The sequence below is a fragment of the Amphiura filiformis genome, chromosome 2 (genome assembly GCF_039555335.1).
Source record: "Amphiura filiformis chromosome 2, Afil_fr2py, whole genome shotgun sequence".
NCBI lineage: Eukaryota > Metazoa > Echinodermata > Ophiuroidea > Amphilepidida > Amphiuridae > Amphiura > Amphiura filiformis.
The window spans coordinates 90087773-90100581 of record NC_092629.1 but is presented as its reverse complement, the minus strand read 5'-3'; the positions used below and the strand labels follow the sequence as shown (position 1 = coordinate 90100581).

At 37.9% G+C, this 12809-nt stretch overlaps 1 protein-coding gene across 1 annotated transcript in view; it reads right to left on the bottom strand.

Annotated features, from left to right (window-relative positions):
- Nucleotides 1-12809, bottom strand: part of LOC140144564 (cyclic nucleotide-gated channel beta-1-like) — a 46141-nt gene that overhangs the window by 26218 nt on the left and 7114 nt on the right. Inside the window, exons 4-10 of the mRNA XM_072166385.1 lie at nt 7285-7375; nt 6620-6863; nt 6002-6141; nt 4886-5047; nt 2252-2457; nt 777-796; nt 418-463 (exon numbers count right to left, since the gene is read on the bottom strand). Of these exons, the coding sequence (XP_072022486.1) occupies nt 418-463; nt 777-796; nt 2252-2457; nt 4886-5047; nt 6002-6141; nt 6620-6863; nt 7285-7342 (876 nt within the window). The 5' untranslated portion in view covers nt 7343-7375. The remainder of the gene's footprint in view (nt 1-417; nt 464-776; nt 797-2251; nt 2458-4885; nt 5048-6001; nt 6142-6619; nt 6864-7284; nt 7376-12809) is intronic.

Genomic DNA, 12809 nt, shown 5'->3' with positions numbered 1-12809 from the left:
ATGGTTTACCGTAAAATGTTCAAGCATTTGTCAATAATAGCCTTTTCAAAATGGAGGAAAAATGGAGGAAGAACCCATGAAAAAAAAAGGAAAAAAAAGATCAACCTACCGACCCTCTAAATTTTTGTCTTGGAAGGGCAACCAAACAAGTTATTTTTTGGCCTAATTAATAACTCTCAAATATCCTACTACACAGTACTGTAAAAGTGGAAATTTTTGTTGTACATTTATTTTCACATTACAAGCTGCTACCACAAAAATAACAAGGCATGAATATATTCCTTATGTGTATAGGTAAAAGGAAGGAAATTTAAAATCACAAATTTAAAAACAAGTGAAACAAACGGTTCAAAATTATAGAAATGCAAAAATTATTTTCCAGCAAAATTCCACTTTTACTGTATTGTAACCTCTTACCCTACAGTTCGGTGTTTTAAGATAGTTTTTTCTCATCAAACGCCGTCTGTGAAACAAGAAAAATAAAATATATTGGTCATAAAGGAGTGCAGTAAGAGCATACTTGGAAACAAATGAAAATGTCACCTTGGCCAAAAGTTGTTACGCTTGCGACTTTAAAATGGGCAGGTAATTATGAATTTTTTAAATGATATTTAAGTTTCAATATCATTTCTAGGGTTTCATATTAGCAAAAACATTGATTTCTTTTATATCGGTAGATGGAAAAAATTGCAGTGTGTATCTAACAGCTTGTTTATACTGAGCACCTCGCATTATCGCTCTTTCACCTTCTCCCGCATTTTAATCCTCTCACCTACATCAGGTTGTTTGTACTGCCCTGTACATGCAGGGTAACAATTCACTACCCACATATTTAGTGGAGAGGACGGAAGTCAAGAAAATAGTTTTTGTGACCTTCAAGGTCAGATTTTGAATGCTCACACTGTATTGTAGTAGGCTAACTTCCAGCGTCACCCACAAAATCGTCAGCTGAACTGTTTCTACTGCAAACATTACCGCATAATCACCTCAGGTGGTTGATGGATTCACTTGCATTACTGCGCATTCACCTTCACCCACATATTCCTCACATCACCCCAAATTCAGTCGCAACTGTTGCTCAATAGAAACACGCTGTCAGTGTATCTGCACACAAGGTCATGATCGCAATAGGCCTTACAAAAGAGTTTGGCCATTTATTTTGTGTGTGCTTATTTTTTGTTACTTTCAGTGAAGATTTTGGGTGTTACACATTTGGTAGGTCTGATCTTGCTTATGACCGTATCAGTCTTCAATAATTCACAACTATCTCTGTGATTACTGTGTCACAACATGAATCAATGGCTGCCACACTGAGACAATTTCATGTCTTTTGCTATCTTTTCAAATTGCAATATCTTAAGGGATCTGAAATGAGCGTTTTGAGCATTTCGACAGCATTTTTTGTGGGACATGAGAGCACATTAGACATATCGAATTGCATTCTGAATACGAAGAATGTCCTTCTGATATCAAATAATTTTCATTTTTTGAAATTCACGATATAATACAAATTTTATGACAAATTATTAAAATCTGATATTTTTCACATTTTTGATATTATAACAGTCCTCGAAGAAAATTTTAGAAGAAAATGACATATTCTTAAAGTGTATGTAGCTGGGAGGAAAAGCCGACGATCAATTGAAAATGTTGACCTTTCATATTAAAGATATGGATTTTTTCCCCAAAAGGCCTAATTTTTTTGGGTGTTTTTGGAAAAAAAATCCATATCTTCAATACAAAAGGTCAAAATTTTCAATTGATCGTCAGCTTTTCATCCCACCTACATACACTTTAAGTATACTTCGAGTACTGTTAAATATCAAAAATATCAATTTTTAATCATTTGCAATAAAGTGTGTATTACATTGCGAATTTCAAAAAATCAAAATTATTTGATATCAGAAGGACATTCTCCGTATTCAGAATACAATTCGATATGTCTGATGTGCTCTAATGTCCCACAATAAATACTGTCCAAACGTACATACCCCACCCCTTAATGATTGAAGTAAATTAGACCACAACTCTCCATATTGGGGGTTCAGTTGCTTCGAAAATGATGTGCATTAACTGTTTAAGCTTCCTGTTTGATATGTGGAAGCGAGTGTTTCACCAAGACCAGGCACAAATTACAGATTCAATGTTTTCCGTTGCCTAAACTTGTCTGTCCGGTGCCCGTTTAATGAAAAAGCTTGCCCCCACCCACACCACCCAGGCCGGATTATGCAGGCCACAAATATATACTTACAACAACCATCCCACAGTCGAAGAAAATCAGGCGCATACGGAGTATAATGTCCAGAATGTAAATAGAGTCAAAGAAATAGTCAAAACAGAACCAGATGGGATAATTTGATGCGGTTTGCACCGGGAATGAACAGCGTAGAAAGATGACAATGGCATTGTAGATGTAGGCTAGAGCTACGATGAAAAGCCACAATAGCCAACCATTTCCTGTGAAAAAAAATTGTGTGACAATATAATGTAAGTATATAGATAGGTTGGTGTAGATTAGTCATCCAGTAAATAACATATAAGGTAAAGTTAAATCAATTCTGGAAATAAAATTTGCAACTTACATGCGACAGTTGCGTCCGGTAACTCCGAACTTCATCAGGCATCTGATTGGTCACGTGACAAACGACGGGGAAGATCCTGCAAAGCCTGGTCCCAAGCATGCGGCAGTTGAAAGCGGAGTCCCCCTTTTTTGTTGATGGCTGGCTGCTCCACTCTCTCCCAAATGGCTTCCCTGACACCCCGCGCGAACCACTTTTCTTCTTTGTCGAGGATCACAACCTCCTCTGGCTTAAAGAAGTGTTCCGTTGTTTTGCAGTGATTGAAAACTGCAGAGTTCTGAGCTTCGCTGGAGCTAGGTCTCCGATGTTGGTTTATCCTAGCCCTGAGAGACTGTTTGGTCTCTCCTCGTAGGCTTCACCACAATCAGTAGCCGCACAGGTTATGCCATAAACCAAATTACTCTGCTTGTCCTTGGGGGTTTATCCTTAACGTGGACTAACTTCCCCCTGATGATGTTGGTGGGTTTGTAAGACGTTGCGATCCCAAAGGACTTAAGAGTATTCTTTATCCTTTCTGACAAGCCAGATATGTAGGGTATTGTTACCTGGGTACCCGTGCCCGTTTCTGCGTTTTGATTCTGTGTGTGCTCTTTGGTCTTTTTAGCTTTGGTGAAGGCCCAGTTGGGGTAGCCACAGCAACCCAGGGATTTCTGAATGTGATTTTGTTCTCCAGGAAGATCCTCTTGGTCGCTGATAATGGTATTAGCCCGATGTTGCAGGGATCTGATCACCCCGAGTTTATGTATTAGGGGATGATGAGAGTCAAATTGTAAGTAAAAGTCCGTATGAGTTGGTTTCCTGTAAACCGTGGACTTGAGTGATCCGTCCTCGTGAATGTGAACTTGACAGTCCAAAAGGCTAGCTTGTTATCAACGCACTCCTCCTGGGTAAACTTGATGTTTGGGTCTACCTCGTTGATGAATTTGTAAAAAGAGGCAGCCTCATTCCTATCAATAACAACAAACGATTATCATCGACGTGGCGCAGCCACAGTTTAGGAGGGTTTCCGGATATTTGTCTAGCACGATCTGCTCAAAATTCTCCATGTAGATGTTAACAACAATAGGTGAGACAGCTGAACCCATGGCACAGCCATATTGTTGAATGAAGAATTTGTTGTTATATGAGAAATACGTAGTCTTGAGACAGATGGTTAAGAGTTCAATGATTTGGTCCACCGATAAATTCGTTCGGTCAGAGGAGGTTGTGATCCTCGACAAAGAAGAAAAGTGGTTCGAGCGGGGTGTCAGGGAAGCCATTTGGGAGAGAGTGGAGCAGCCAGCCATCAACAAAAAAGGGGGACTCCGCTTTCAACTGCCGCATGCTTGGGACCAGGCTTTGCAGGATCTTCCCCGTCGTTTGTCACGTGACCAATCAGATGCCTGATGAAGTTCGGAGTTACCGGACGCAACTGTCGCATGTAAGTTGCAAATTTTATTTCCAGAATTCGATTTAACTTTACCTTATATATAGATAGGCTTTCTCGGTGGGAATTCATATTAAGTGATAGTATTTCTGAGTACGCTGTTGGTTATCACAGTACCAGTGCAGCTGGTCCCTGAATGAATGGTCAACTCACATGGGGACCGGCTGAACCCAAAGAGGATTATCACCACAATGCACAGTGCTTTTGCAAAAGAACCTAGAACTGACCCTACTTGAAAGGTCCATCCACCCATAGAACAGGGGGTTTTTCCTCGCCTTATAGGGCATTTTTCAACAATATAGGAAAATATAGGATGAGTTCAAAAATATAGGAAATATACATGTAGGGCAACTTGAAGCCCAGGAATATATTTGTTGAATGCTCCCTCTCACAAGAACTCAAACAATCTCATCTGAGAGTACACAGTTCTTTAACATCAATATGCAAACACACACCACCAGCGTGTCCAGGATCTGTTCCAGCCGGGGGCTCAGAGAGGCTTTCAGAGCTATGCGGGGGGCTTAATGGCTAAAATCGCCAAAAAACGGTTGATTTTACATGATTTTTAACTAAGTGCGGGGGGCTTCAGCACCCAAAGCACCCCCTGGACATGCCACTGCGCACACACACACACAATGACCTCTGAATATGTTGGGTACAAAACCTCATAGCCCACATGTTATGGTCAACTTTTGGACTACAATTCTTGAATGGAGTTTATTAAACTGTGCCAACTGAAAATGAGACTATGGACAACCTTTAAATGTGTTGGATACAAAAACTCATACCCATCATCTTGAGGTAGGTCTATAATTATCAAATGGAGTTTATTGAACTGTGACCCGGGGACTGTGCCAATGCGCATTAGACTCTTTCTTACCCAATGGATCAATGCCTCCTGGAAGGAGTATCTTCTGTAATAGCCCAGTGTAGAATTCTTGTCGACAACACGGTATACCTTTAAAGTGAATCTCTTCCGCTATGTCGTCGGTGGCCACACTGCTTGGTGCAAATGAGTCGAGACGTTTACGTGTGCTGACGGCTGAGGATAAGAGAATAAATAATAGATTAATTTTATTAAATTACAATTTTCAAAAACTGATAAATAAGAGATTTTGCCTTTAGTTATCTTATCAAGCACCTATGATATAAAGGGACTGCATGCGCACAGGATCTGTAGGCAGATTTCATCTATCCCCCTGCATTTATGGTAACCATATGCTGTCAATCACTCTCCTTGACAAACCATTGCTTATCAATCACTTGCTTGACAAAAGTTGCTTGGCACTCATGAAAACTTAATTGAACAAACATTTTTTAGTGCCTGACAGCAGCTGACAAAATATGCAACCAAAAAAAAAAAAAAAAAAAAAAAACCAACACTTTTTTATAATTTTGTTAAATTTTACATGATACATGTAGGTAGACATGTTTTTTGCATGTAAGGTAACTAGATATTTTTGCAGCACTGAGGCAAGGCCATTCAAAAGCTAAATAACCTTAACCCCCTGGACACTAATCTACAAGTCATCTAACAGCATTTCTGATTGGTTGATAACTTGAAATGCTCATTTCAATTGCCAATTATTTATGGTCAAAATTGCATTTACAGATAATCTTAATAATACCCTCCTTGATTGGTTCAAAATTGGATAGAATATTCATTTTGGCCAATCGGCAGGTTACGTAGTTCTCATGGGGTTAATGAGGCTACCCTGGTAGGTAGTAATGCTTCTTGTGATGGAACTAGCACTTGATTTTTGCTATAAACTGATTAATTATCCTTTGCTTGCATTATTGACTGATTCATTGTTTGATTTAATTAATTAACTTGACTAAATTAATTTAATTTATTGTTTAACTTGATTTGCTTGCTTGAATAACTGATTCATTGTTTAACTTATTGTTTACAAGATTGATTACTTCATTAATTTGTTGATCGATTGATCAATCAAAACTGATCAACCAATTGATCAATACACTAACTGACACAAACCTGGCTGTGGCGGGGCGAGCAGGGACTGAGGTGCAGGCGCAACTTGATTATTGCCAACTTTCCTCATTTTGTCCCGCACTGTTTTTACGAGTAACTGCATACGCTGCTTTGGAGTTGCACCCAGTTGTTCTTCTTCTTGGCTGTGAATAGAGAAAAAATTGTTTGTGAGTGAATGGCTGTTTATCCCCTATGCGCGAAAACCACTCTTCTCTAGGACGCCCTGAATTTAAAACTTTTTGATTTCACATAAACTGTACCTTGTACCTATCAATTTATCTGCGATATTTATCAGAGCTTATTTTTATGAATGAACTTGTAGTGCAATGAGTGTGCAGAGTGTGGTACATGTAAGTGTAAAATCTGCAAATGCAGAATAATATATTATTGTATGTAGTGTATATAAAAGTGGTGAAAATAAACGGCTGTGAGTGCAATAAAGTTGTATGCGCAACCACCTTAATATCCCCCACACAGAGTGTAGATTTCAGATGGAGTCACCCTTTCAGGTAACCCCATGTGAAATTCACACCCCCTGTGTGGCAGATTAAGATCATGTCTTCCATAGGGGGGTACATATTTCAACTAGAATAGCCTATTTTCCCAGCATGCACTGCTCACCTGTTTATACTAAAGCAGCTGGCGTCGCTCATTTCCCCTGCGCTACTATACCCACTCGCCGTCGATATCTTGGGCTCTTTCTTGCCAAACATACGTAACCAGGACGATGGTTTTGATGCGTGAACGGGAGAGTTGGGCTGCGATGTAGATATGGTACCGTTGCTGGATTTTCCATGTTTGTATACTTTACCATTGCTTTTCCCGTTGTCAAAGGCGTGAGCCGGGGTCAGATGATCTATAACACCTGAAAATGCATTAAGGAAAGGAAAATTACTATAAGGTGAAAATTGACAATGTTTTTAGTGTACATGTAGCTACAGTCCAACTCATAATATTAAGGCCAGTTGATACTTCACTGCTTCTGCAGTGCTGTAAGGCAATATAAAATGTGTCACTGCATTTTGTCGTATAAGTTTATTTTTTTAATGATCCATAATTGGGATGTTCTGCCTGTACTTGTAGTGGGCTGTTCCAGTTGAAATTCATACACCCCCTAGATGGAAGACATGACCTTACCCTTCCAAACAGAGAGTATGTATTTCAAATGGGGTTACCTGAATGGGTAACTCCATTTGAAATGTACACCCCCGTGTGGAAGATTAAGGTCATGTTTTCCAAAAGGGTGTATGGATTTCAACTGGAATAGCCCAAATATCCACACTTACCAGGAATAGGCAGACTGTTATGTCTCTTAGAGTTGAATGCAATAGCCTCAGGTGGCATCAAAGAGTCGGCTATGCGGAAAGAGTAGCAAACCTGTGAGTAGGAGTAAGATTAAGAAAAGAAGATTATAAATATCTGGGAATGTGCCTGTAGCCTTATGTGGCATTAAGGAGTCAAATATGGAGAGAGTAGCAAACCTATTAGTAGGAGTAAAATTAACGGCAACATAAACTTTGTCTAGGTATTTTGTAATTTGAAATTGTAAATTCTAATTGAAAAACGTTTATTGATCTGGCCAATCGTGGTTGAAAATCCCTATGATTCCTTAATTGACGAACTGTTCACAGTCACAACAAATTGACCTCAAACTTCCATACAATATCTTCTGTTTGCATTGATAGCAGTTTTACATGCCCATTAGTTTCCCCAAGGGGATTTCAAAATGCCAATTAATCAAGACCTGTATTGAAAGGAAACAACCATGACTTTTTAATCTTATAAATTGAAAATTTACAGAAAGCTCATTTATGGACGTCTATGGGTAGGTAGTTCCAATAAGGCCAAAAAAAAAAAGGTTTGTCTCAAAGCTCACGAGTGGTTTGAAAACAAATGCGAAATGTGATTTTTTTTTTTATTCCCGACTTTTTTATGGTATTTTGAGAAAAAAAAAGTCTGATTTTCGCCAAATTTTTCTGGAAAAACTAAAAAAACAAATTTTTTTTTTTCATTTTTGTCAAATCGTGTGATTTTACAAATGCGTGCGCGAGCTTTGAGACAAACCTTTTCTTGTGGCCTAATTGGAACTCACAGCTCCGAGCGTGAGTTCCAAGGAGCTATGTGTATGTGTCGCTGCGATTTAGCATGCATTCATCACCATATTCACATGTACATAGTCGTGGAGTGGATTTTTCGCTGCTCATAAAAATCACTTAAAAATCAACTTTATAAGTATTTCTTTGGACAAAAGCTGATGCGTAGAATAAGTTTTTTATCTTTCCAATGCGTAGAATAAGTTGAGCAATCACAGATGACATACATTGTACATCAGTGACACAGGTTTCTAAAGTGAGTATTTTACCAGATATACTGATGCAAAATTGCCAAAATAAAACCCTGGAGGCACCCTACGGGAGTACCTACAACTTGAGAACAAGTCCTCAAACGTTCGAAATTGGTAGTTACTACAACTACGTATGTGTATGGGTGAATCAATTATTGGCTGTACCAGAAATGTAACAAAATTTTGCTTGGGGAATTTGAACAGTAAAGATTAGTAATAATAAGCTTTATAAAATTACATAAAATTAGCTCTTGTTAGTACTTTTGAAGAAACAATGTGCTATTCCAGTTGCGATCCAAACCTGAGACTAATATACCCTTTTTTAGTCTCAGATCCAAACACTCCACAGTGAAGGAGACTGGAGGCTGACAACCTTTTCATGACCATTTTGAGGAGTTCATTGTACTATTGAACTGTTGAAGTGGGTCAAAGTTTTACAGCATTTTCCCAAAAATGTCCAAATCTTGTTGTGTAAATAGCCAAAAATTATATTATACATGTACTGTGATGCAATATCAGCTAGTATCCTGCTGCAGTTTTGGTATTTCATCAGCACTTTTGGGGCAAGATTTCCCTCTCAAAGTTCTTCTAACAGATGCAACTGTACAATGGCTACAACTGCAATTATTAAATAAATGCAATTTGTTTCTAAGTGATTCTCATACGCAGTACTGCGAAAAACACAATTTCAAAACATAATTAGTGAGCATACATGTTTACAGACAGAATAGCAAGGTTACACAGCACTGCTCTGTTACCATGGTTACCAGTGTGCACACAAGAGTAATGACGACAACTACAAAATAATTTGCTATATCTTTCAGATTTTGACAGATAAACACACAGTGTATTCACTAGGATCCACAACATGCTCATCTATCAGGGCACAGTTCTTTAACCCCAATACATTTGTATATTCATTGAATGACCTTTGCAAATTTGGGCACAAAACCTCATACTCATCAACCTGAGGTCAAATTTTTGCACTATGATTGTTCATTGAGGTTAGAAAACTATGTCATTGGGATGAGGTCATTGTGATCCATAGCGATATCTTTCAGATTTGGACAGATAAATGCACAGTGTGTTGATTTTTCTGCCTCCGCAGGAGGTAGTTTGCTTTGAAATTGACACCTAAAATGCCGCACATTGCGCGGCATGTAGGCCGATTGTACAAATTTATAGTCTGAGAAGTACTCTAATTTCCGCCCAATATTGAGAGCCCAATATATATCCCCCACCTCTCTGCGCCATACATAAATTCGCCTATCGCCATTTCCGAATGTTCAAAAAGGTAATCACGCTTCCTCAGCATGTGCAATAAATTAGCATTAAAATTAATCTTATTCTATAGGGATTCTAGAAACACCTAGCACGTGGCGCCAATGGCGTGGGTCTATCAAGTTAATGAATTATGCATTAGAATATTTTCAAACTCATATGTTGTATAATTGAAGACCGAATTAAAAAGACTAGCTTGCGTATACTGTCCCGTCAACCAGCAACCAACTGCGCGGTCACGTGGCGCTTTTGTCATGACGTCAGACGCAAACTAGTCTTTTTTTTAATTCGGTCTTTAATTATAGGTTGTAGCCTCAGCGCTCATCAGCAGCTTTATCGTTGAAAACCGCTTATGCAGTGGCAATGGGAATACACATCAAACAAGGTTTAATTTCATGATTACATGAAACCTGATTATCAATGCAAAAACTTTGGCTGGAGAAGTTGAAGCTGACGTTCATGGCGACACTTTGGATGTGATAATTTGATATCATGGATTGTTTTGTGCAAAATTGAGGTATTTTTGTGCCGGCGCGAGTCAGCAGACCGACTGGCATGCATGCTAGGCTCGACTAGGCCACAATCATGATCATGATGCATTTGAACTGCAATGTATGGTATGATACGCCTAGCCGCAGCGCCTATGGCCGGCTTCATTGCTGTTCAAATACATGTACTAAAGTATTGCAATTTTATTGCGTTGATATAATGCGGAGTAATTCGTTTTACAGGATTTGCTTCCCCAATTCCCATGCGTGGTTGGTCATGTTGGTGGTAGGCCTATGTATGTCAGTTTTTACATTCTACTGAGTACTGTTGCAATATTTTGCATGCACCCATGACCGCTTTCAAGACTTTGACTGAGAAATTTGCTTTTTGTTTGTTAAGATAAAATAAAAATAAAATGCAAGAATCATCTTTCCCCACACAATACTTCTTACAAACAAGGTGTTGATATTGGCCCTTTCGATGCAAGACAAAGCACAAATGAAGGAAACAAAACAAAACAATAATGTTTTGATTTTTTATTCAATTACACATACAAAAGAGTAATGGCCTATGAAAAGACCCCCCCTAAATATAATAATATTAATATCATTTTAGTCCTGAATACAAAATATAATAAACAAGCATAAAAGAATCTGATACTTAAAATGTGTTACTCTGAAACGTTACAATCGTAATTTTCAGTCAAAAAATCCATGAGAAATGACTCTTGATACAACTTAGGCCTATATTTAAAAAACAGAAACGGCTGCCTGCATCTGGAACTCTTCATATCTGAAAGTTTGAAGGTCTTATTTCATACATCAGAATTATCTGCAAGATTGCAAGATGGCTTTAGGTGACCGTGGCCCTATTGGCTAATGCACAAATTTAGATTTCCTTTCTATTTAAATAATATGTTAAAGCTTATGCCCTGTAGATTACATTCGGTTCTTGAGATAGGCCTATGGCCTGTCAAAATGGCGCTGAAACCAAAACAAAAATTGGCAACAACTTTCTTTTTTATTTTCTATATTTTGACAAGTCCAGTTGCCAGATGATTTTCTAATTACATGCATGAATTATGCAAAGTAAAGATTTCAGATACAATTAAAAGAGCTATGGTACTGAGGCATGGTACATGGGTAGAACACACACTATACTACAAAATTACGGTTAGCGTTTTGGCAAATTTCAATTTGCATAATTAATTAGGGCCACTTCTTAGAAAAGTTGATTAGGGCCCTAATTAATTATGCAAATGGAAATTTGCATGGACAAAGGCATCCATGGGGTTTATAGCTGATTTTGTCGCCGATCTGAACATTTTTTCTTTGTATAATTCTTGCATATGTAATTTGAAAATAAGGTCTACCTGCCAACATTGCTTAACAAAAATAAAAGAAATTTGTTGCCAACTTCTTGGTTTCAAGCCATTTTGACAGGCCATATTTTGGTAACCCAATATCCGATTAAAATAAAATTTTCAGTCTTGTAATCAAGAGAGAATGGACTCAGATATTTCAATCAGACAAAAATCTATATCCAATAGCGTTACCTTAAAGCTAGCATTATGTGTCTCCTTAACTAATAACAAAAGGTGCCCACTGGTATCTTGGAGGCATTGTCTTTTTTAAAGACATTTCTTGTTTATGGTATTTTGAGAAAAAAAGTCTGATTTTCGCCAAATTTTTCTGGAAAAAACTAAAAAATAAAAAAAATTTTCGCATTTCTTTTTTGTCAAATCGTGTGATTTTACAAATGCGTGCGCGAGCTTTGAGACAAACCTTTTCTTGTTGCCTAATTGGAACTCACAGCTCCGAGCGTGAGTTCCAAGGAGCTATGTGTATGTGTCGCCGATTTAGCATGCATTCATCACCATATTCACATGTACATAGTCGTGGAGTGGATTTTTCGCTGCTCATAAAAATCACTTAAAAATCAACTTTATAAGTATTTCTTTGGACAAAAGCTGATGCGTAGAATAAGTTTTTTTATCTTTCCAATGCGTAGAATAAGTTGAGCAATCACAGATGACATACATTGTACATCAGTGACACAGGTTTCTAAAGTGAGTATTTTACCAGATATACTGATGCAAAATTGCCAAAATAAAACCCTGGAGGCACCCTACGGAGTACCTACAACTTGAGAACAAGTCCTCAAACGTTCGAAATTGGTAGTTACTACAACTACGTATGTGTATGGGTGAATCAATTATTGGCTGTACCAGAAATGTAACAAAATTTTGCTTGGGGAATTTGAACAGTAAAGATTAGTAATAATAAGCTTTATAAAATTACATAAAATTAGCTCTTGTTAGTACTTTTGAAGAAACCATGTGCTATTCCACTTGCGATCCAAACCTGAGACTAATATACCCTTTTTTAGTCTCAGATCCAAACACTCCACAGTGAAGGAGACTGGAGGCTGACAACCTTTTCATGACCATTTTGAGGAGTTCATTGTACTATTGAACTGTTGAAGTGGGTCAAAGTTTTACAGCATTTTCCCAAAAATGTCCAAATCTTGTTGTGTAAATAGCCAAAAATTATATTATACATGTACTGTGATGCAATATCAGCTAGTATCCTGCTGCAGTTTTGGTATTTCATCAGCACTTTTGGGGGCAAGATTTCCCCTCTCAAAGTTCTTCTAACAGATGCAACTGTACAATGGCTACAACTGCAATTATTAAAT